Raw genomic sequence first — 26,265 nt, forward strand, 5'->3', positions numbered from 1 at the left:
GAGAGGAATTATTTACGCTTAGTACCAATGTGGACACAAGAACAAATGGATATAAACTGGCTATCAGGAAGTTTAGACTTGAAATTAGACGAAGGTTTCTAACAAGAAGAGGAGTGAAGTTCTGGAACAGCCTTCCAAGGTGAGTAGTGGGGGCAAAAGACCTATCTGGCTTCAAGACTAAGCTTGATAAGTTTATGGAGGGGATGGTATAATGGGATAGTCTAATTTTGGCAATTAATTCGTTTTTGACTACTAGAGGTAAATATGCCCATTGGCTTGTGATGGGATGTTAGATGGGGTGGGATCTGAGTTACTACAGAGAATTCTTTCCTGGGTGTCTGGCTGGTGAGTCTTGCCCACATGCTCAGGGTTTAGCTGATCGTCATATTTGGGGTCGGGAAGGAATTTTCTCCAGGACAGATTGGCAGAGGCCCTGGGGTTTTTCGCCTTCCTCTGCAGCGTGGGGCCTGGGTCACTTGCTGGAGGATTCTCTGCACCTGGAAGTCTTTAAACCATGATTTGAGGACTTCAATGGCTCAGACACAGGTTTGATGCAGGAGTGGGTAGGTGAGATTCTGTGGCCTGCATTGTGCAGGAGGTCAGACTAGATGATTATAATGGTCCCTTCTGACCTTAAAGTCTATGATTCTGTAGACATTTTCAAGCACAACATTAACAGTCACAAACTCAGTTGAATTTATAGGGCCTAATACTCACTAAAGACCCTTTACACTGTGAAGGGCCTTTTGAGTGAGTGTCAGAGCAGAGTAAAGGGGCTTTGGTGTAAAGGAGGACGAGGCCCCCAGTTTTTTCTTTTCCCTATAAAAATTGAACATGACTGGTCACCACCTCCTCCCCACTTCACCCATTGTGACATTCCTCAGGATTCTTCACATAGTAAATTAGAGGAATGGTGGAGAGTGTTGCATTTTAAGTGATTGTGGTTGCAGATTCAAATCTTGTCTAATCTGACGCAGAAAAGGTGAATATTCTCTTCCCTCTGTGCAGAGGATAAAACAGAGACTGACCCATATGTGACAAATACTAGTCATGTTGCTTAATACACTACTAGAAGGTGCTCAAATACTACAGTGATGAGGGCGGTGTCAGAATCTCTCTAGAATAGAACAGAATGCTGTTTGAAACTGTTATGTAGCCTTATTGTATTCTCTTCAGTGGTTGGTATGTTCTAACCCAGAGTTGGTTGCATTTTGGTTGTGTGTATGTACATAGGACCAAATTTTGTCTGGTGCAGCAAGAGAAGTTAATGTGTATCCATGTTTTGACTGAGTCCAAAGTAGAGTCCTTCACTAAACAACTTCCCCCAGAGGTAAGACTAACCTGTATGGGGCTATGCATAGAAGCCATGGCTAGTTTGGGGGAAAGTTGCACATACAAACATGTGTCTGACGAAGTGGGTATTCACCCACGAAAGCTCATGCTCCAATACATCTGTTAGTCTATAAGGTGCCACAGGACTCTTTGTTGCTTTTTACAGATCTAGACTAACATGGCTACCCCTCTGATACTTGACAAACAAACATGTGGTCCATACCCCTTTATGATTCTTTACAATAACCTATCAAGGAGGCCCTGCAGAGTGCAGACTCTAACTTTTCAAGGGAGGCAGGGTTCAGGTGGACATGTTCTGCCATCCACTGGAAATCAGTATTTTTTTCTCCCAGGTTTTCGAGAATGCTTTTGTGTGCTCTGTAAGCGAGAAATTGGCCTCTGTTATGCAAAGCACCCCAGATCCTTAAGAATATCAAGTGGTGGGCTTTTATTTTTTTTATTTTAAAGGTAATTTTTTCCAAGTAATGGCAAGACATTCATTTGTTACACAGGGTAACTGCAAATAACAACAAGAACAAACAAATAAACCAAACCACCACCACAAAACAAAACAAAAAAAATGTTGTTGTAATTTTTACACTTCCTGGTGCTGTGTGCATTTGTTATATTTTTTGGTACCTCTCCTGATTGTACAGTGCCCTAGGCAAGTGAAAAACAAACCAATCCAACCTGGACCAACTCTGGATGGCTCCAAATGAAGCCATCACGATCAATAGCATGGCTATGCATAGAGGTGTAGCCTTGGAAGGTATTAACAGAAACTGTTCTGGGTTTACATTAGATGTTATCCAGCTGTAGTGATGGTGGTACCCTCTTTAGTTCCTAATCTAGAGCGAGCCTCATGTCGGTATAACTGTCACTTAGGAGTGGGGAAAATCCACCCCCCTGAGTGACGTAGTTATAGCGACATAACCCCCAGGGTAGACAGCGCTATGACAACAGGAAGGCTTCTCCTGTTGACTTAGCTACGGCCTCTTAGGGACACAGGTGGAGTAAGATTTATTGGGGCCATGGCCGCCCACGTTTTAACAGGGGCATAGCCCTGGGCAGGCACAGAGCAGGGTGATCAGCTCCCCCACTGCAAAGTGCAGCCATTGCTAGCGGCACCAGCCTCTTCCTAGTGGGGCTGCCTAGGTGGCTCTTATCATGGCCCAACTCCAGCTTCTGGCCTGGCCAGGAGGTAGGATCTCTGGGAAGGAAGAGGAGCAGGGGATGGGGCCTCAAGGAAGAGGAGGAGCAGGGGGACTACAGTTGTGGATCCTGTGGGGGGTCCCTCCCCACTTCTACACTGGGTCCTAGCGCTCCTGCGGGGGCCCCCAAATTGTCTGGGGCCACTGGGCATAGGTCCTGTGGGCCCATGCATTAATCTGCCACTGCTCAGGGAGGTGGAGTACCTACGTCAATGGAATAAGATTTCCCAGTGGCATAGTACCGTCTTCACTAAGTGCTACAGCAGTGCAGCTGCATCAGTACAGTTGTGCTGCTGCAGCGCTGTATGTGTAGCTAAATTCCAAATGCCGCCACCTTATGTATGGACCATTGTCTCGGTTATGAACAAGTTGGTCATAACTAAGCTGTCCTCATGAACCTTCCACATCCAGGGCCTTATCACCATGGTGACTGAGTGCCTCCCAAAACTGTAACATGTATACCCAAAGATGTACTTCTCTCTATCTTCTTATTTTGTAGGTTAGTTTTATTTTTTCTTTTTAGAGTGTAGTTTATTGAGGTTATGCTAGCCCCCTTTGCATTTTGCTATTAAGGTGCTGAGGGTCAGGCCTTTGTTTTCTCTTTCAGGAGTGAGTTCTGGGATCATAGGTCCACGGTCAAGAAAGTGCTGTGTCTTAACACACACATTTCACACTAGGAGTTTATATCATTGGAACAATGGAATGTGTAGCTGTTGTGAAAGGTGATCCCTCAGGTAGTTGGGTTAATCCCTAGGAGGGCGTTGAAGTTTAATCCAGTATTCCATGGAGGGTTGGTGAAGAGAGCAGAGCACTACGATGATGTGCCCTCCGCCTCCTGTGTTGCTGAGCCAATGGGCTGCTGCTGTGTTCTGAACTGGTTGTAGCATATATTTTTTTTTAAGGGCAGTGTTTTCTTATATATTAACCAAGCATGAAAGTCAGCTGTGGTGGACTTACCAGCTGTAGATAGCACCATGACTATTTGTGTATCCAGAGATAATGAGGAGTCCAGACAAAAAACAGTGCTGTCAACTATCTGTAATAGTCTGAGGGCAGATGACCTCAATGAATGGTGGTGATGTAGAGATGGCAATTTCTACAAAGTGCTTTCCTCTTCCCTGCAGCATTGCCCCAGTCTTTTAAAGATCTTGCTTCTGTCAGCTGCTCTTCATCCAATTTTTGATCACAGATGAGTCATTTGAGAGCAGGGAGATGGTGCAGATTGCATCTGATATGAAGGTAATGTAATCTGTTTATTAAGGACATTTTTATTCAGTCTCTTTTTCTCCTCTTTTGTCCTTATAGAGAAATTAACAAATTGGAGTATGAAAATGTGTGGCTGTTGCCTGTAGCCACTTCACTATATGCCAGGAGTAGTCAATAGGTGGACTGTGGGCCAAATCTGGACTTCCAGATGCTTCTGAACTGACCACAATATCTTTTTATTTACTTACTATTATAATAATTATTGTTATTTTTGTATTATTTTCCTCTGGAGCCTGGACCTTGACTATAACTTGACCAAGAAATTTGGACCTTGACAAAAAAGAGTTGATTACCCCTGCTATACGCCTTCAAATCCCATTTGTAGAACTCACTTTTGCAGAAATAACTAGACGGTGTTGCCAACTGCCTAGACATTAATGTCCAGCAAGTCATAACTAATGCTTATTTTCCTGTTACCTTGTCCTCCACTTCCCCTCTCACTTTTCTTCCTTTGCCCTCATCCTTTTCTTTGTTCATCTCAATATGTGTGCAATGGCTAGCACCAGGGCCGGCTCCAGACCCCAGCGTGGCAAGCACGCGCGTGGGGTGGCCCTTTCCCGGGGGGGGCGGCAGGCTGGGCCGGCGGACCTGCCGCAGTCATGCCTACGGGAGGTCCACCGGAGCCCCGGGACGACCGGACCTGCCGCAGGCATGACTGCGGACATTTCGCTGGTCCCGCGGCTTGGCTGGACCTCCCGCAGGCATGACTGCGGCAGCTGAAGCAGAGCCGCCGGACCTGCGAACCATCCGCAGCTGCGGGAGGTCCAGCCGAGCGACCAGCGGACCCTCCGCAGTCATGCCCGCGGGAGGTCCGCTGCTCCCGCGGCTCCGGGGCGCCTCCCGCGCATGACTGCTTGGGGAGGCCAAAAAGGTAGAGCCGCCCCTGGCTAGCACAGTGCGGCTCGGATCCCTGTTTTGGGATCCATGACGATACTGTAATACAAATAATAAGAGCATCAGTCAGGGCCACCAGCAATATATATGTTCCATGTGCTGGCTTAAGGCCCGACCGAGAGGGATTCAGGATACTGGCACTGTCAAGGTGGAGGCAAACTTTAATGAATTCCTTGTACTGGCTCATATCCGCACATGCCCATGTTTTGTCACCAAAACTTGAGTTTCCTTCCTTGCTTCTTGCCTAGAGATTGGGAGAATTATTTAGCCTAGAGGAGGTGGTAGCCCATCCAAGCTAGTGTGGTGTCCTTGTGTTTTCTTCATACACACCTACCCGGAAAAATCAGGTCCAGGGTTTGAGAGAGAGAGAGAGAGAGAGTGTGTGTGTGTGTGTGTGTTTGTTCTTATATACCTGGGTATATACAAGGTCCATAGACAGCGCCATCCTGAGGCTTATGCAGGTGCATAGGGTCTCATGCAATCTCTAGCCTCATCTCTTCTCAGCCCTTCCACTGCCCACTACGTGTTAGCACTTTCTTCTGCTCCATTTGTCATACTGCTAGCAGTGCCAGGATTCCAGGATTCTATCTTCCCTCTTGATCAGGTCATGTTTTGCAAGTGTTATCATGAAACGCAGGGCCAGTCCTGTTTTGTGAGTGAGGAAAGGATACAACTTCAGTTCATGAAACATGTTTAAGCTCTTCAGCAGGTGCAGGAGTCCTCCATGCTCAAAGCTGCAGAACTGGGAACTTATGCTAAGTTGAAAGAAATTAACCTCAATTAAAGGTAATATTGATTGATTGTTACAGAGATAAATATGATGCATCACTCAGGGAAAAAATACATTAAAAGAACATTAAAGTTGTGACAGAAAATTCTGAAGTCAGAAAATACACAGTGAAGGGCAAAATGTAAAATCGTTTACATCTTTTCTAATATCTAGATGTAATAGGACACAGTAAGGAATTAGTTAAGAATATGTCCCATTGTGCCTAGATATTAGGATTCTAATCTTCAGGGCATATTCTCATCTTTTTCAGAGTTTCTGTTGCTCAGTTCTCATTAACTATGTTAAATTGAGAAAATATGGTACTTTTAAGCAGTGAATTTCTTCTCTCGCTCCACCCACCTTCTGTTGTTTTGTGCTTAGTCCCTTAAACTTTTCTGAGGGTTTTTTTGTTTTGGTTTTGGTTTTTGTGTGCAAATCTTTGTGAAGTTTTATATGCAAATAATGATGATCCATGGCAATTACTTGTTGTGTAATGAAGCTATCTGATACAGACAATAGACCATGAATCACACACGCACAAGAGTAGGTGGGGCTTGAACCCTAGCCTTTCTGGATATGGCTACACATATCTGTGCCAGCCGACTTGGGTTTGGGCTGCGGGGCTGTTTCATTGCTGTGCAGACTTCAGGATTCTGCAGGGTGGAAGGGTCCCAGAGCTCCAGCCCGAGCCCAGAAGCCTACACAACAATGAAACAGCCCTGCAGCCTGAGCCCCGCAAGCCTGAGTTGGCTGGCACAGGCCAGCCATGGATGTCTAGTTGCTGACATACCCACAGTGGCAAAACCACCAGGCTCTACCAACTGAGCTAAAGGACAATTTGGGTAGCTTCTAGCAGCAGTAGCATGTTCTCTGTGGGCTGGCTGGTAATGAGCAACATCACTCACTCATATACACAGTTTCAGTATATTTCAGTAGCACCAAATTCTGCTGCACAACCACCGAATTCAACAAAAGTGTTTGTTTCATGAAAAACTTCATTGTAACTATAATAGGGCAGTGCCTAAAACACACAATACTTCTCAACCCTGGAGATGTTGCTGGGCAGTTGGAAGAGGCATTTGCAGTTGTGTGTGGGGATTTCTCTGGAAAGTTGTATAGTTACTTCTCTTAAGAGCAGCTGTAGGAAGGCAAGCTGTGGTTCTTTCAACTTCCCACTGGAAGCAGCTGCTGTAAGACTGGGAGCCAACAATTTATCCTCTCCACTGGGAAGTTGCAACTTCTTTACTCATCTGTTTCTATCCAGACTAGAGAAAAAGTAGTGATCATTCCATCGGAAGAGCACTTTTAACAACCACCTGGAAGGTGTTCATTTATGTGTTCCTATAGAATTAGAACAGCTGAACACCTTTGAATGGAATAACACTTCACTTATAAGCTCAGTGAAGCTTCACTACAAAAGTTGAGAGCCCTATTTTTAAGTAATTTGAGACTTTCACTTGAATTTAGCTGGAAGTGGTGTTCATTGAAACAGTTTACCTGAATGGCAATTCCTCTTCATAGTTTTTCTTTGTATTTTGTTTTAAATAACTCTCCGCAAAGACTGAGGACTCAGTTTGCCAAATGCCCAGTGGAGATAGGGGTTTGCAGTGGCGTACAATGCACAACTATACTAAATCTGTATGTCATGGATGTAGAGATGAGCAGGGATGTTTTTTAGAACTAGAACTGGGTGAACCTCAAAAGGTTGGAGTTTGTTCTTTGGATGTTTATCCAAACTCCAGTTTGTTTTGTTTGTTTGTATGAACAATGGGAGTAGGGTGACAATTTTTAATAGCAAAAACCAGGACAGCTTTCTTGGTGCAAATAGGGTTGATGGGGCACTGTAAATTGAAAGGGGGATGATTTGGGCGTGGCACAGATCATGGATTAGTGGGGAAGTTGGAGATAGTGGAGGAGAAATGCCATTTTGGAAGGGGGACAGGATGTAGTAGTGGTGGGGAAATGGGGATGGGGTTTATGTTAGGGGTTTCAGACTCCTGTGTGAACAGCAGACAGTGAATTATAGCCTAGCATAGGTATTACTGACCCAGAAAATAGCCGTGTGTGGAGTTGTAAGGGCTCTGAAGACCTCTGCAGTAGCAAGAGTATGGAACAAAGGAGAGGAAAAATAACAGGAATCTGGAGTGCCGTGCTGTAACGTGGGCAGTGTAGACATACCCTTAGAGAAGCTGCAGGGAAGCCAGATAACCTTCTGGATGGTTTTTAGAAAACCAGGAGGGAAAAAAATGATTTTGATAGAACTGGCGGTAGTTCTATGTCAGAGTCGCATGAATCTGGACCTTCTGATCATTCCATATCTGTGTATGCAAAATTTAGTGGAAATCTTGCAACAATAGACTTTCCATGACATATCTCTAATTCTGGTCTCATCTGGAAATTTAAGTGGAAAAACACTCATCTCAACATTTCAGAACATCAGGAAAAGTTTATGTAGATCTCCATCGCTGCTGGTCACCCATCCCCCAGTCAGAGCCTAATAGCTACAATGTTGGCAAGTGTTGGATTTATGCATTTAACACCATTGTGCATATTGAATAAAAAGGCATGGTATATGATATATAAAGTTTCATCTCTTTTACTGTAGTTTTAGAAGAAGGAAATATGAGACTTTATTACCTAGACAATAGAATGTCCAGTATGTGATTGTTTGCTGTAGTCATAAGGTTAAAATTAGCTGTGTAAACCAGCCAGGAAAGCATATATGAAGTATAGTAATCAACATTGTATTGAAATGAATGGACAACAAATACACATCTTGTTAGTGCTTTGAAATATAGGTAAAATTGCACTTAAAAATTAAGACCCAGGTGTTTAAAAACACCCACACATAGCCGTGATCCTGCAAACACACACGACTAGCTTTAAAAACATGAGTAGTCCCATTGAATACGTAGGAACGCTTATGTGTATAAAGTTATTCACATGCTTGTTTTCAGGAGTGGGCCTGTCATTTTTGCTTGCAGTTATAAGTGCAATAATTGCAGGTGCAAATGACTAGGTATAGGTCTAACTCACTGGTTTCACATGCATTTGCTATGAATGTATGCACAGCTGAACTGGTCTAAGAACCTGGCATGCTATGTACATATTTGTGCTTTCAATTGATAAAACAAATGTTGAGAGGACAAGAGTTCATAGCGTATTAACTGAAAATAAAAAAGGCTTGTTTTTTTTTTACTTTTGTAGATATATTAGAGAAATATTCTATGCCATGTAAGTCTTTTGTTTTCTGTAGACAAAAGTAAAATCTGTAAGACCTTTGGAGTTTTAAATACAATATAAATGTCATGCATAATCATAACAAGAATGCAAAATGTTTTAAAACATTTGTATTGTATGGAAGCAATTACTGGCACTGTATGTATTACACACCCCTAATATGGGCTGAGGCCAAAAAAATGGAAGTTTCTAAACAAAATTACTTTTGTGTGGGTGGGAAGAGAGCGAGGTTAACTTTTATTAGGAACCAACACTGAGCCATATTTTAATGCCAATCACATACTTTGTAACTCAAATATATAAGTAATAAAACTGTTTCATGTTAGGCTTAGGTTACTTTTTCCCTTCAGTCTCTGTCATAGGTCTTCCAAAGGAGATCCTTTTACTTTTATAGTAGAACTCTTTAAGACATGACATGCACAAATAGGAATCCAGCTTAGAGCAAGCAGCTATTGTTCCATTTGCCTTGTGCCCAGTCTGTGGTTGCTAAGATAGTAAAGTATTCAGTATCCTATTTTTCAATATGTTAGTTTTACTTCCTTAAATTAAACCACAATCGCCTCCCATGCTTCAGATTCTCTTGTTTCAGAAGCATGGAAACTACAGCATTTTTTTTTTTCAAAAATACCATGATTGTTCTGCACACATTTGTGTGAGAATACATGATTTGCCATACTGGTTCTGACTAATGGTATCTTGCGTCTGACCCTAATGCTGAAGAGACAAGTGAAATTGTCCATAAGACACATCTCTCCATGGATTGAATGAAACAAGTCTTCTTTCCTGTCTTCTGCCAAGGATGTGATCAGTTTACATCCAAAGTCTCGTGTGTTAACCCCTTAACTCTCTCTTATCTGGCATAGCCATATCTTCCAAATGTGGGCTCTCCCTGGGCCCTGTCTGACCTAAACGTGTACCTTGTACAGGGAAGGTGTAGCCCGTTTGGGGCCCTAGACAGGAATATTTTTGAGTCCACTTTACTCCTGACCTTCCTGCCGCCCACTCTAAAATTGCAAAACAACACATATAGTACAATTGTTAAAAGGTCCACATTTAAAGAAGATGAATGGTATTTTGGGGTAATACTAAATCAGGGTCCTTTTGGGGCACTAAGCAATTGCTTAGTCTGCTTATGCCTAGCTCCACCACTTAGGCAGAGACCCAGAAATCAAAAATAGTACAAATCAAGGCTGGAGTAGTCTCTCCACCAATATCGCCAACGTTTCTCTGGCAGTACAACTACTTATGCCCTCTGTGAGGAAATGCATCCTCCTGGAAAACTGCTCTACTATAAACCAATGGCTTGGAAAGACCAGAAAGTATTTTGGGCTCCCCTGCAAAAGACAGAAATACTCACAGTTCTGATATACCAAACCTTTGTGGAACTGCATTGTGCAAAGATATAGGTCATCATGCCAGCACCCTGTTATAGATAGTAAGCTATGTTACATTTTGCTGTATTATTTGGGACAATACTCTTAATGCAAAAACCTAATGAACTGATGAATGTTGTGTACGGGGCAGTCCCATGTGGTAAAATAAAAGCCATGTAATAGACAGTTGTGATGTCACTCCCAGGAATTATGAAAATCATCCAGTTAAAATTCACAGGAATATGTGTCACAACTTTTTATTATGTGATGGAACCAGTCACTAAACCGATAGGATAGAGTGTTTATGATGGCCAAAGTGCTGCTGCATAGTGGTAGGGAATAGCCTCTCTGACCTCCAACTATAGCTTTCAGAATGATAAGAAAAAATTCCTGTGGCAGTGGGCAAAGAAATACTGCCATGGGAGTAGGGAAAGCTGCAAGCTGCTTTGGTAGAGAGCTTCAAAAAGAATGGGACCGGAATATTAAGTTTTAATCATTTTATTGTCTATTGATACCACTTTTGCATCAGTTCCTCACAGGGGGTTAAAGGCAGCAACAGCCAGAGCATTTGGCAGGCGGAAAGGAAGGTAAAGGGATAGGTGAAGGCAGCAGTAAGGGAAGTGGGAGCAAGAGTGTGTGAGAGTGAGACTGGGATTTGGACTGCATTAAATATAAAAGTAAAAAACAGGCTTGTTTTTGCAGTGTGTGTATCTGTGTGAGTAATTAGTCTCCAGGTTATGGTGTCTCTACACGCTACACAGGCTATGCGGCTTGTGGTTTACAGAGCCCCTGGATGGAATTACAGCCCTGTAATTCGCTTACCTGTCTTTATTTTTTACACATACTGTTTCATATTAATTTTGATAATTTCAAAGCACATAACAGTCCTGTCCCCGTAAGAATCCTCTTGACCTGCAGGGTGGGTGCCACTTCATAGAATCATAGAAGATTAGGGTTGAAAGAGACCTCAGGAGGTCATCTAGTCCAATCCCCTGGTCAAAGCAGGACCAACACCAACTTAAGGAACTTAACACCAATTTAAGAAAACCAAATTACTGTAGAAAAGACACTCCCTTCCTACAGGCAAGGAGAGTTTTTAACAGGAGTGTACAGTACATACATGCACCACATAATATGTCTGTTAGTACACACACGTTGTTCAGATACAGATGCTGCTTTAATGCTTTTGAATGTTTCTGTTAACCTTGTCTGCCATCCAGTTGTGTTCCCTGTAAAGCAAAAAACCCAATTCCTTAATATGCTTTTAAAAATATCTGCCATTTGCATTGCGACGTATTTGAACAAACGTTGTGAGGATTAATGTCCTTATGAAGTAGACTAAGAATTATCCCCATTTTATAGATGCCTAAGTGCACAGAATAGAATTTAAGACCACATCTTCAGAAACGGCTTCTAATTTTGGGTGCCTCCATTTTTGGGTACCCAATTTGAGCTCTGGTTTTTCAAAAGTGCTGAACACCCACATTTGTGATGGAAGCTAATCAGCAGCTCTGCAAATTAGGTCATTAGGTGCCTGAAGTCAGGCACCCAAAAAATGAGGCAGTCTAAATTAGTGTCCATGTTTGAAAATGCGGTCCTATAAAACTTGCCCAAGACTGTACACTGTGTCAGAAGAGGGGCCAGGATTAGAATGCAGGAGCTCCTGGCTCTGAGTCTCATGCTGAATCTGGTAGAAAACTTATTTAATTGAAAAAGTTTTCTGTTGTCTCCACCCGTACCCATAATGTTCAGATGTATTCTCTTCTCCCTGTCATAAAGACCATTTTAATTACATACAGAGTTTCACTGATCATGTTTTGGCAAGTGTGATTGGATTTGGGGTGACAGAGTGGATTTTCTTCCATGCTTATGCTAGAGGGAGTGTCGATAGCAGCTTTGCATGTGGACAAGGGCAGAAATTTGCTAGTTAGTGAGCTGTATATGAAGACAAGCCATTTTGACTTAACTATTAGCCCTAATAGGTTGTTAGTGTATGCAATATGTTTCGGGATTAACTAAATCATATGAGAAACAATATGATGTATATATGGTATAGCACATTCTGTGGCAGCTTCCTTGCATGTAAGCGAGATATATGGCCATTGGGACAGAGTACGTATGGTAGGAAATTAAAAAAAAATTAGACTACCAAAATAATGCAATGTAAAACTACACAAGTTTCAACTTTGTAATTCATGATTCTCAATATCTATCATCCCCTTTGAGGAAAGATGCACAAAGAATCAGAAACCTTCCATGCTAAGCTGTTTATATCTGCCTTGCAAAAATCTGCATGTCAGCTCACTTTGGGTGAGTAACTTTTTTTGACGTGAGTTAAATATTAGTTTTTACCATCATCGGAGGAGAGGTGAGTAGATCTTGTCTGGGCTGGTAAATTTTGAAGATCACTTCACACATCTAGTTTATATTATATTAATATTTGTTAATTCACTCAGGCTTTGTTAGTTGTGGTGCACTCATTCAGTAATAACCTATTTATCATCTGTTTGTAGTGAATTCAGCAGCTAAATTTAATCAGATCGCAGTGGCTAGTATGTTTGTAATGGTGATAGATGGGCTTTTATCATTCCTGCTTATAGTTCTCCTTCTACCAAACCTCTCCTAACTGTGAGGTTCAGTTTGTCCTACACATGTAAACAAACCAAAAGGTAGGAGAAACTTCTGTTTCATAATTCATAGTTTTACAAGTAACTATTATGTTGACTCAGTATCTATCTATATCTGTATATTTAAATATTTTTTAAAAAGATCAGCCCAATGACGACTTTGACAAAGATTTAACAAACCAGCAGTGTGAAGTGTTCTGTAGGCTAAGAGTTTTAATGGGTTTATCTTAGACAGTTCTTCAGTTGAGAAAGTGTCAGTTAATAATTTACCTATCCCAAGAGGCAGTGGAGGCAATCACACTCTGTAGCGAGGTACTCTTGGGCCTGTCGCTTTGCTGCAGCTCATCTTGACTATAGCAAAGCACTCTTGGATGCGACATCAGCACTGTGTCTGCACTTTGACAAATGAAATCTTGTAATAGCTAAATAAGGCATGGGAAGTTTTGGAATGAGCCAATAGCTCTTCAGCTGATTTCTGCAGTAATGGATTACTGTAAATGTCCATCTGCTGCACATCAAAGGGAACTCAAGTTAAAATTTAAGTGTTGCATGTGGGTTTTTTTGGGGTGGGGTGGGGGGAGTACAGTATCTAATTCTTAAGGAAGGTTAGTGAGGAAGGTAGATATACAGTTAACAATATTTACTGATACTTGCTTTGTAAATGTGTTGCTCAGGGTGATTAAATTGTGTACTCAGAACTGAAGTTCACTACCAGAAATATGAATATTTAACATAAAAAAGCTCTGAAGTATGGTACTTATGCCATCATCCTTTACCATGCAATTTGTTCTGACGCAATTGCTAACATGAAACTACAGTCGATTAAGCACTATTTATGTGAATTTTATTTCACCATTTATGCATTGAGTGATACGTAGTACCAACATGCTAAGTTTTCTATCATTTTTTTTCCATATGTGAAGAATGTTTCTGAACAAAATATTCATATTTGTGCACACATTTTTAGACATAATGCCATTACAAAGTTTTACAGTTATTTAATTGCAATTTACTGTAGTAACATTCTGCCAGCTGTGGCACATATTCAGTGGAATTTGTAAATCATATTTATATAGAAATTCACTAGAAATGTGTTTTAGATTCTAATGACATGTATTCTAATTTGTTTTTAAAAAACAGGCAGTTGTGCTAATAAACTGTTCCCTTCCATTTCTCAGGCTTACGTGTAGGCTTCCCCTTCCCCATGTTTTGTTTACATCCCAGCATTACCTGCTTTACTTCCTACACTAGAAAGCAGGATTAGTGGGGTTTGGTGTTACTGCATAAAGCATTGAGTCGTAAAACTTAAAGCACTGACTTTGTCCTCCAAAGAATCAGGGCCAAATCATGCATTTGATGTGGGATGATCAAGTCATGTAAGGGATGAAATAGACAATCTGACAGTAATTTCTACACTGTTCTAATTGCTGTCTATATGTTGTTTAGGAAGTGCATGTCTTGATTTTACTGAGTCATAAGCTGCAAGGTGGAGTTAGTATTAGAGCTGGTTGGAAAGTAGAAAAGAAACATTAATATTTTCACGATCTTTTAAAAACATTGTTTGCTGTGAAATTCAACCACCAGGTTTAGGGTGTGTGGTGTCCATACATACATAAAGATTGGAAGTGCAGGACTAATTCCCTCTCTGCTATGCTAGTTGCTAGTTGGGGAAGAGATAGCTCAGTGGTTTGAGCATTGGCTTGCTAAACCTAAATTGTAAATTCAGTTCTTGAGGGGGCTATTTAGGGATTTGGGGCAAAAATCTGTCTGGGGATTGGTCCTGCTTCGAGCAGGGGGTTGGATGAGATGCCCTCCTGAGGTCCCTTCCAACCCTGATATTCTATGATTCTGTGGTTCTCATTGAGTGAATTTGGCCTTGTGGATTTATTTAGCCACTGCAGTGCTGAAACAAGGATGAAGCAAGAGGATGACCTTGTGATTAAAACAGTGGCTTAGTACTTAGGAGTTTGGGTTGATGGTTTTGCCCTGTATGATCTTGGCAAAGTTCTTACGATCAGATTTTTAAAAGCACTCAGAAATGGACTTTCAAGTATTCAGCACCCACCGTTGAGGCCAGCTCCTCTTCAGAGAGGTCCACTCCAATTAGGTAAGTAAATAAGGGCCAGTACCCTGTAACTGCTCTTATGAAAGAGCAGCAAAGAGTCTTGTGGCACCTTATAGACTAACAGACTATAGTCTTATGATATTGATGGTTAGATTTTTCAAAAGAGCTCAACATCTAACATACTGAGCTCTGTTGAAAACTGTGGGTGCTAAATCTTCTGAAAATTCCAGATTTAATCTGTGTGTGTATCAATTCCCCATCAGTGAAAATGAAGATAAAAATACTTCCTTTCTTCCATCTTTTGTCTGTCTTGTTTGTTCAGATTGTAAATCTTTCAGGGAACAGACCGTCTCTCGCTTTGTTTGTACAGCACCTAGCACAATGGGGCCTGAGCTTAGTTAGGACCTCTAGGCTTTACCTTTAATGTAAATTACAAATGCCATGACTATTGGTAGTAACAATGAATGTATTTTTCAGTTCCTTTATAAATGGCCAATAAAATCTTCTTGTTAAACAAAAACAGAAAATACTTCTTCCGTTTCTTAGATGCACTTGACACAAGAACAAGTATCAGAATATACACTTATAATTGTAAGAGTAATTATATAGCCAAAAACTTGGTGATACAAGATGCTATGCATTTGGTTCTGACCTCGGAAATGAAGCATCAGTTGCTTCATATCTTGTGAAAATCAGCTGCTGTGCATGTATACACAAGTTCAGGAGCTGAAGTTACCAGATAAGTATTCTTGCTTATATAAGATCAGAATGAAGTCTTAAATATAAAGCAAAATGCAGTGAACTCCTTAGGAAACTGAAAAATCATCATCATCAAGTTTTGCGAACTTGAATTTTCCGTGGTTAAAACAAAACAAAACAAAAGTGTATGCAAAGCTAATGATAGAACAGAGGAAGGGAGATCAGAGGTGCAACATTCCTGAGCAAGGAGCAGGGATGCTGTCCTTCTGAAATTGCTGGACTTGATCTGCTAATAAACTAAATAAAAGTGAAGTCAAATTAAAATTGTGATCACCTGAAAAAGTTTTACAAAATTTTATTGAAATGTAATGCTAATCAGTTCTTGTGGTTTGCTTATTAATTTCAATCCAGAGTTTCTTCCTATTGTGTTTTCCTCTGTGGGGGAGGGATGCAGAATATAGCCTCCGTGGGATGACTTCAGAGACACAACTATGGAAAAGTTGGAAGTTCAAAAGGCATTCCTTAAATAATAATTATTTTAAAGTGTGTGTGTATTTTCTTAAAGGCTATTCCATACTGGACAGTAAATTACTCGAGTTTTCTTATGAGTGTTGTCCAGAAGATTGAAAGTTAGGTGTTCCTTTCTTCTTAGCTGCTTTTTATAAGGCTAGCCTTGATGTTAGGTTAAGTATACTAGGTTAATATAGTCTAACAGTCATATACATTGAAACCTACATACCCCATTCTTTTAAAGGTGCCGTGCTAAGGGAAAAAAATCTATTTGTGCCCTTATTTTGTTGAGGTTGACTATTCTGTTAGTTTTTGTTAATGCTTACAATATTTAACTCAAATGCCTGACAAACCACTCAGTAAAGAAGTCTTTGTGAAAGGTTCAGCATCTTTACTCCTTCAGTGGAGCGCTTAGAAAGTTCCTACTACATTTCTCTAAGGAATCTTCAAGCAAAAACAAGGAAGGCAAGTCTTGCTATTCCTTGTATTTTTTTTAAAAAAAGCAGATTTTCCCCCCCCTTCGTAGATCACTGGTAAGATGCTAAGTCTTTGATTGCTAAGAACAGTCTCAGAGTGACAGTGTGTGATACCTGCAATAGGTTTCAAATCCTGACAAATGCTCGCCAGGCTTTCCTTTAATTTAGACTAATAAAATACTGGAATGTGGTTTGCTTTCATGTCATATAAGATTTGATTTGCTGAGCTAGACGTAAAACTCACTAAAGTTGTCTGAGTGGTGAAGTGGCAGAGAGAGAGAGAGAGAGAACATAGTATTACATTTTAGGAGATACTTGTTCAGCAGCAGATTAGCAATTTTAGGCTTTTTGGAGAACACTGTTGGGGAGCAAGGGCAGAAGCTACTGATCTCTCTGTTTCTTTTTTTAATCGCCCATTCATGGCAATCCATCGGTTTCACTGAATGGATCTAGTTTGTTCTCATGATTGATTATTCTTATGCTGCGGATTTTACTGGTGTCCAAGGAGTTAATGCAAACAGCGGGAAATGGGAAGAAATAGTCACATTGGTAATAACCTGTAGCATGATTCTCGCCTGTGTATTAATTCTCTACCAATAGCTGGTAACCAACTGATTAAACCAAAAGTGCTATTTGAAATAGGTAGCTCTCACATGGCCGCTGCTCCCGTCTCAATATGGGGATGGGGGATTTGGTTGGATTTTCAGGGGGAGAGCCAACCACTTGCATTCGGAATAGCTGGGTAGAGGAGCATTCATACAAAGCCACTGGAGCCTTTCTCGTGCCTCAGTGCATGAGGGAATGTTCCTCGGGGGAGAGCTTTCTCTGCTACCCTTTGGCTAGCTGTGAGGAAGGTGAGAGCGAGCAGATTGACTTCCAGGCCTCTCCCTTATATTTAAAGCTATCCCAGACATCCAGTGGCCTTCTTGACACTACGATTGTCCCCTCCTTTCCCACAGTTGCGCTGTGTTTCCGGGATGCCATGGATCTATTTTGGGATCAGGAAGGAACGATTTTTTAAAATTTTTGTCTGTGTCAAATTCACAAGGTGTCTGTAGGGGGTCCTTCACCTTCCTCACAGCATCCTGGAAGCACAGTTTTTAGGCTAAAAGGGGGTGAGAAAAGCAATTTAATGTCAGATGGTAATGTGGAAATGTTCAGTTCCTCACAGCTTCCGACTGGTGCGCAGTGCAGAGGAAAGGTGGAAATAGAAAGGTTAGCGAGTTGTGGGCATACAGGGGCCAGAGTAAGGGTGAAGATCTTGCTCAGTGTGTTTTTCATTTAGAACTGACTTCCCCTCTTCTCCCCAGCACTCCCTAGCCCTCTTTAATTGTGTGAATGGAGAAAACCCAAAAGCTTCAGTTTCAGGGCTATATATCAGCCCAGGCTCCTAAAGAAAACCACTGTGGTTCAGATGTGGGTTGGAAAGAGTGGTTTGCATTGGCATAAACTTTGTGGGTGCTTTTGGGCTGGAGCACTCACAGCTGTGGGTTACAGATGCTTGCTATCCTGTATTAATGTGGCCAGTATGTGAAACCATGGCACCCACAAGACTATACATAGGTCCACGCCTGCTGAGGTTTGGGAACTACTCCCAGGTTAAAGAAGTTTGAGTTAGAATAAATCCTCTGATAATTTTGGACAGGGCATAGAACATTTGAAATGCAGGTTATAATGAGTTTGAGATTCTCATATAGCAAATTGTTTGGATCTCTCTTAAAACAAACTGTATCTTGAAGATTAATCAGAAAATAATAGGCTAGATTTCCCCAATAATAATTAATGTTTTAAGACTCTAAACCTATTAATGGCTCTTGTACCATTAGCACTGGGAATGTGCAAATTACATAGGGCCAATTAAAATGTGCTATAAGCATTTACATGCTCTTGCTGTCTCTTAATGTATAATTATGGTAGCACAATAGAAGACTCGGTGCAAGATGGGAACCAAATGTACAAGGCCTGGTTTTATTTATTTATTTATTTATTTATTTATTTATTTATTCAGTGTGGCTGAGCTCTCACAGATCCCATTGTCTTGAATGGGAATTGTAGGTGTTCAGCACCTTTTGAAAATAAGATCAACCAATTTTTTTCCAGTGGTAGAGTTAATTGCTAATATTAAAGACACTTTTTTTCATTTCACGCTTAAGTCATTTATGGTCCTTTTTAAAAAATAAATCTATATGTTTGGGTGAAAATAGCTGGAGAGTCAATAAGACAGAGAAATACAGAAGGATGGCTCCACATGACAGATGTTGCGGAGGAGAAGGGTCTTGCAGGCACAATGGCTAGCGCGTGCAAAGGGAGAAAAAAGAAGCTGATGTCGGGTATAGGAAGCAGGAATAGAAAATAATGGAAGCAAGGTTACAGCAAATTTGTCGATGATTTTGAAAACGAGGGAGAGCCTTTTGAACTAGGTGGGGAGCACAGAGACTTGTCTGAAGGTCAGGGTGATATGGGAGGCGAAAAGATACTAAACCAAAATTCAGTTTTTCCAGTCCTCAGCAGGTCAACTAGTCACTTGCTTCAGGTATGTTTTCAAATAAAATAGTAAGCTTATAAGTATTCAAAAGTTTATTGACTCTTTTTGCACTTCTTAATAGCTAATAAATTATTTAATTGTCTGATGGATATGTGGCTACCTAACTATAGGGCATGAAATATGCTCTGTTCTTCTAATACACTGTAGGGAGATCTGTTTATAAAGTATTTAGTATTGGTTTTATAATGCACTGTTGACAACAGGAGACCACGAAGCTCAAAGATCAATCTCATTTTGGCCCACAGTATTAATGCTGCTTTATGAAGCTTTGTGACAGGTCACTTAGACAACAGCCCTTAATAAAAGGACTTTGTGCTAGTGAATGATAGTGTGACTGTCTGCTAGTAAGGCATGCTTTAAGGGCTGCCAAGGCTGCAGATGAATCTCTTTGTCCAAGTCCCTGAGGTGACTTTGTGGCTGCTGCTGGCCAGGTGATGGAACTCATCATTCCCCTGCTCTCTAGAGGAAAGTGAGACGAGACTGCTGAGTTCCTGCTAATGCAGCTTTTGCTAATTGTCCAGAGAGCTACTAGGACACTGGGCAGCTCTGTATGAAAGAGTCTGTAATTAGAACACATAGCAATTCTCAGTTCAGTCTCGTGTTTGTAAATGATGTGCCTTGTCAGCTGTCTAAAACATGAATGTTCTGTAAATAATCTAGATTTCAGCTTGGTTTAGTTAGATTTAATTGTAGCAGACTTTTAAAAAGATAGTGTATTATCAAATACTTAGATCATAAGCACTGCATGGACTTGATCTTATAGGCTGTTTGGAGGAACCAAAGAAGTAGCATATTATAGAGGTGTCTTGTTAAAGGGATATGTGTAATGAAATTAAATGCATTAGGATGGTTGCCTTAAACTAAAAGTCTTCTACTAACTTCAACAGATAACTCTGAATCCCAAGATTTTAGCATTAATACATCAGAGAAGAAAAGCAAAACTTTAGTTTATAATCATAACTAAATAAAAAATGTAAAATACTGTTTTAAAACCCACTTTATTATTACAAGAAACATGTGAGACTATGTAAGAACACACATATAATACCGCAGTAATAGAGTGCAGACTTAAATCTGTACCAATGTATTTGCTTTTTAAATCAAGGTACTGTATTTGAATTCCCTCTTTCAATTATCTATATAGACTGATTTGATAATTTATTATATCCACTAGTACAGTGGACTTGTGACTATTATTATTGAATCCTGAGCTCATGTCCTAGCAGGAGAAAGAGAAGGCAAAACAGTGAGTGAAATATTTTGTTTTAAAATGTAAATGTATTTGTAATATTTTTGTCAGTATGCATTTTGTTACTATTTGGGACTTTTAAATCCATCCACTTTGGCCCTTTAAAATTCTTTAAGGTCCCATTTAAGAGATGGTCTCAGTTGCACTATTGTTTCAGCAGTGGCACCCTTACTGGACAATTAAAGAATGACACTGCTATTACTCAGGATATTAGATGTACAGGGCCTGATTAAAAGCCTTTTGGAGTCGATGGGAATCTTTCTGTTGACTTCAGTGGGTTTTGAATCAGAACCTAATCCCTTGGTTTCCAAAAGCTATTAAAATGCGGCACACTTTGCATATAGTTACAAAGAATTAAGGAATAAAGATTCAAGAGATCGTCTGTTTTATACATGTGCAGAATTTGAATATTTTTGTACGCACTGAGTAATTGATCGACTAGTTACAAAATATATGTGCACAGTTGCCTATTGACAAATACGTGAATGTGTGGGTTTTGCATACACCAAAGGGTATACACATGAAAAGAAGGCCAGATGAAAATTTCTCACATGCTCAAATGACTGACCTGTACGGGCTATCTGCAAAATGTATGTATATAAGGGCTCCACGCCAAATTTTGACTTGTCAGGTAAAATGCCATTCCGGGGAGGCGGGAGGGAGAGGACAGATTTTATATTTCTGTATGTCATCCATGTTTGTTTGGTTAGTATTAGTCAAAATCCATGTTCTTCTTCGAGTGCTTGCTCATATCGATTCCATTCTAGGTGTGTGCATGCCCACATACACAGATGTCGGAGATTTTTGCCTTAGTGGTATATTAGGCACTGCCAGCCCTACGCCCTTTTGCTTCCTTCTTACTGCCTGTGACGGTTGGTTGGAGTGCCTTGTTTTGTATTGCAAGAGTGTTAGTGGTTCTTCACAGCCCATTGTTACCTCCTTTATATAGTTCTTATGTACTTAATTAGCCATTAGAGCAGTGGTTCTCAACCTGTTTATCATTGTGGACTGTGGGCTGCAGGTTGAGAACCACAGCGCCCCCCACCCTAAAACCACCCACAGTCCCCTATGCCCAGCACCCCTGCCCAGAGTGGGGGCCAAGAGTGTGCGGAGCCGGGCAGCTGTACCTCAAATCTTGCTGGGCAGCAGCCGGGCCCCGTCCCCCAGCACCAGGCTGGCAGCTAGGATCCGAGAAGACAGTCCTAGAGCGGCGCACCACCTAAAACCTGGGCCAAACCCCTAGTTCTCAGAGCCTCACCCGCAAACCCTACCCACAGACCCACTGTGGCACTCACCAGACCCCTGCAGGCAGGAGCGCTGGTGTAAGCTGCAAGACACTTTCTCCCCCTTAGCCAGCCCCGCCCCCTGCCAGACCAGAGCAGCACATTTTGATTATATTTTTTTGCACACAGCTGGGCTGCAGCAGTGTGCTAATTGGGCCACACATTGAGAACTGCTGCATTAGATTAAGTGTTAGTTGTTAGTTTAGTAGAGTCTTCATACTCCTCAGCAGGCTAGGAGACCGTTCCATCCTCTGCCGCCTCCGCCTCCACCTCCACTGCCCAGGTCCTGGGGCCCTCCCTGGCAGAGCACCTATAAAAGAAAGACTGAGACAAGGAGTTTAAATGCTGCCGCCCCTCATCCTTCTGTTCACCTGCTCAGCCCAGCCTCTCGAGACACCAGTGAAGCCAGAGACAGACATTTTGAGATTGCCTTGAGGATGGCACCCCAGTCACATCCCAGGATCCATCTTCCTATTCTTTCCTCAACTGCCTGTGCCCCTTCCGGTTGGCCTGGTCACAGCTAACTCAGACCGTTGGGTGCTTGACATAATCTCTTTGGGCTACACCCTACAATGCTGGTCCAAGATATATCCAGGGCTGCCGCCTGGTTGTCCGTCCACATGTTTACGTCTCATTATGCGCTCACCCAGCAGGCCCGAGATGATGCTGGTTTTGGTCGAGCAGCACGACGCACGATCATGGACTCCAAGCACACCTCCAGGAATACTGCTTGTGAGTCACCTAGAATGGAATCGACATGAGCAAGCACTTGAAGAAGAAAAAGCTGTTACCCACCATTCATAATTGTTGTTCTTTGAGATGTATGACTCATGTCCATTCCATTACCTGCTTTCCTACTCCTCTGTTGGAGTTGCCAGCAAGAAGGAACTGAGAGGGCATAGGGCCGAAAGTGCCTAATATACTGACGAATGAGAGCTAAAATCTCCGACTGTGCACATGGGCGCTCACGCATCTAGAATTGATAAGCAACGTATCTTGAAGAACAACAGTTATGAAAGGTAGGCAACCATTTTTTAGTCTGTTAGGCCATTTTATATAGGAGGTGATTATTTAGCAAAGTGTGAGATGCAATTAAATTATCAATTTAGCTGAATTAACTGCTGTTGCTTAGCATCAGATTGTGTGTTTATAAGGATGTTATTAGGTTATCTGTGCTTTGGAAATCTCTTTGCCCTCCATATCTCATAAGAATTGTCATATGTGGGTGAGTCCCATGCAGACATGGAAAGATCTGCCTAGCTTTGGCCATCTCACCTGTGTATTGCTGCAATATTGGACTTGCAACTTAAGATACCTCACCTTATGCTATAGAGTTACTCAAGACATAAAGGGTGTGTTTCCCTCTTAAAATAGAGTGTAGTTTCAGGTGACATTACCGTCTGTTAGTGTTTTATAACAACTATTACTATGGGTTGAGAGATCCTATCAGTGGTACTTTGTAGTATTAAGCTTGCATAATATCCCTCAAACCTGAAACATCAACATTTCACACCGTGATTCTATCTAATATGTCAATAATAGGGAAATATGTTAAGGTGGTGGCTGTGGATGCTATGCACTTCCCCCAACCTGCTTTTATAGTTCTGGTGATTGTTTATAGATTTGATTATTGTTTTGTTTCATGACTTGTTACAGCACATTGGATGAACGACCAATATCTCAGTGTACTTGGCGTGCTGAGATTTCACTAATCATGTTGGGATTGGTATCAATGTGTAGCAGATCACATTTTTTACGTTCATGCTAATGTTCTGTGACAACAGTCCTTTTGGATATCCGTATTCTTGAGGCTGTGCTGGTGAATCCAGTAGTTATAATGGGAAAGCATCCAGTAAGTGTGATGGGAAGGCCTGCCAGGAACTGGAGCTTTCTTAACAAGAATATGTTACTATAGACCAGTAACTGCATGTTAAATTATTAGACAGATGTCCGTGTTGAATAATGCACTACCGGGAAATGATCAGATATATCCTATAACCGCCACTGGGATAAGAACCTGAATAAAACAGGTTACCAAGTATTGGTAATGATTAGTTTTTGGAAATACCACCTGTAATTAAAATATAAATACAATGTTGATTTTGAAGAGTATGATTTGGTGGAAGTTCTGTTGCTCGTAGGTTGTCCAGCAATCTTCCAAAATTTTTGAACTGAGCACTTTATTTAAATCCAAAAGGTACAACATCTGCTTGTGCCCCCACTGCACATCTGCTCCTATTGGAATTAACGAGAGTTAGACTTACACATCAAAGGGGAAAATAGACTCCTAAATGCACAGTACTGTAGCGAAGGAGGATTCAACAGGGGAATTTGGAACACAGGTCTAAAAAGTATGCAGTCTCATTGTTGGAAGATGACATCATAAACTGGTTCTGTGCATTCCTGGTTTTGGTTACTAGTCAGAAGTTTCTTATGTATTCAATCTTATGGAAAATGTTTTACAAAGTAAGAGTGGCAGGTTTCACAGAAAGCATGCTGCTGCTGCCAGTATTTTTTTTCTGTAGAATATGGAAATTTGGGTGGATTATCTGTTCTAAGGAGGTTTCTTTTATTAATTCTACCCTTTTTCCCCCACTTAAGACATCTGTTAACATTTCAGTGTCTAACGGAGGTTGCACAGCAAGTCTCTTACTTTGTTCTCAGGGAAAAGAATTACATTTCCTCAACTGAATCGCCGTCTCTAAGAGTGGGAACAACATGTTGGTTTTGCATAATTTTCCAGTATTAAATTAGAACCCTCCCCAGTAGGACACAAGTTCACGACTTCACTTTTATCCTTGAGTAATGTACAAGCATGATTGGTTACAGACTCCGTGCATACATTATTTTAGTGAGTGAAAGCAGGAGAATTTATCTCATGTTGGGAAATGTATCCATTTTATTGGAGCAACATCAGATATTCAGTTATAACATTTCTATAAAACAACTTAATCATATAAGCTGGGTTGTTTCAACACAAGGAAGGGCTGATTGTCATGCGATGTGGAGGACCATTTTCATTATTTTGGCAAGAACAGGGACAGTTTTGTCCTGACGAGCCATTAGATGAATACCAGAGTGTGTCACATGAAAAACTACTGATCTTTAACCCAGCTATCTACTTAACCAAGCTTTGAAAATGAATAGTGAATAAGAGAAGAGCAAAGGCCAGTTTACTGTCATTATAGATTACAGAATCTGTTAACAGCTTCAGCAAACTGAACTCTGGGAATTACAGGTACTATACAGTAAGTCAATCTAACAAACTATGTATTCTGGTTATGAGATCACATTTTAGAATGTATGTATCTTTGCCATTGAAACCAGCTATATTTACATCAAAATTATATTCTCTCATGCTTTAATATCTTATCAAACCTTAGGACCAAAGTCACAATTGAGGAATGCTCATTTTAAATAATTGATTAACTATTATTATAAAATAATTAGATCACCAGTAGAAATGAATTAATTTGTGCCCGCTGCTGTCTTTTTTTCCCCAGGAGTGATCTATGGGACACTGTTGCATGTCTAGTTAATATAAACATTTATAGTGAACTCCTAGATGTTAGGAAAACAAATACTGTAAAGATCAGTAACATTTTTAAAATGATCAGTTTTGGGAATTAATACTTACAGGAAAACAGCATTCTTTCTTTCTTTCCCTCATAGTAGAATTGCATTGTCTCCCTACAGTCTTGTTAGCGCATACTAACTGAAATGCAAATACTTTCCAACTAATTGGGCCTCATTGAATGTACATATATAGTACATAGTTATATCTATGCAGATTTTATTTATTTAGTTAGTTTGCAAAACTCCTCTGTAATTATTTTCTTGATTAATATCTAAAGCATAGACTTGGAACAAAATAATCCTCTTTAAAAACTTTACATATTATTGAACATTAAAAGGTTAGTAAATGTTGCATGTTTAACAGCTTGCTTAATAATACAATATAATTGGAGCAAAGAGAAGAAAACTGTATATTTTTTTTAAATTTCTAATGATTTGAGTCAATTTTTATTAATCCTTTGACTGAACTAATTAATACTTAAATGTTCATAACATTGGAATTTGGAACAAGTAAGAGATGTTAATATTATGCACTGTCTTCTGTGTTTAGGATTACACACAAACATTACCTAGTTATCCTGTTTTTTTTTAATGTAATATGTGGCAAGTATATTATCTCTTCTTGCCAAAGGTGGTAGCATTGGGTACCTTTTTAGGAGAAGGAAGTAATAGACAATTTTATATTAAAAATAAAATCCACAAATACTACTTAATGTTGTAAAAGGCTTCTGTAATATTCAGTGGTTGAAAAAATTGCCTGTACTTCACATGTAGATTGCAAGCCTCCTTAAATGTTTGGGCTACACAGGTAAATGACCAAAATAACCACTGGTTATTGACTTTCACTAGTATTCAAGTTACAGTCCATTGCCCACATCTCTTATTCAACATTAGTCCATTCACATAAACTGAAAAATGTAATGCAATTCCCAGGTCCTTTTATCTTGCAATACAAAGTAGTATGGGTTAACAGTGAAATCTGTGAATTTTATATGGATAATTAGAAAGGTATGGCGGAAGTGAAGATTACTTCTTGAACTCTTTTTAAGGATTTTGTCTTAAATATTTTCAGAGCAAATATCTTGTTTATGGCTGTAGAATGAGGTAGCCAAAGGGAGTTTCAGGGGTGGGAGGGGGGAGAAAAAATAAT

At 40.6% G+C, this 26,265-nt stretch overlaps 1 protein-coding gene across 7 annotated transcripts in view; it reads left to right on the top strand.

Moving 5' to 3' along the window:
- BNC2 (basonuclin 2) overlaps positions 1 to 26,265 on the top strand; it is a 426,471-nt gene that overhangs the window by 111,083 nt on the left and 289,123 nt on the right. The window contains exon 1 of one of the 7 annotated variants that reach the window (XM_045021598.1): positions 3,679 to 3,782. The exons of 5 other annotated variants lie outside the window; for them this stretch is intronic. In XM_045021598.1, coding sequence (XP_044877533.1) covers positions 3,756 to 3,782 — 27 coding nt within the window. In that variant the 5' untranslated portion in view covers positions 3,679 to 3,755. Of the gene's footprint in view, positions 1 to 3,678; positions 3,783 to 12,330; positions 12,396 to 26,265 lie in introns of those variants that run through there. One more of the 7 variants, XM_045021597.1, reaches the window with a different exon arrangement.

This window comes from Mauremys mutica, chromosome 6 (assembly GCF_020497125.1).
Source record: "Mauremys mutica isolate MM-2020 ecotype Southern chromosome 6, ASM2049712v1, whole genome shotgun sequence".
In the NCBI taxonomy this organism is placed as follows: domain Eukaryota; kingdom Metazoa; phylum Chordata; order Testudines; family Geoemydidae; genus Mauremys; species Mauremys mutica.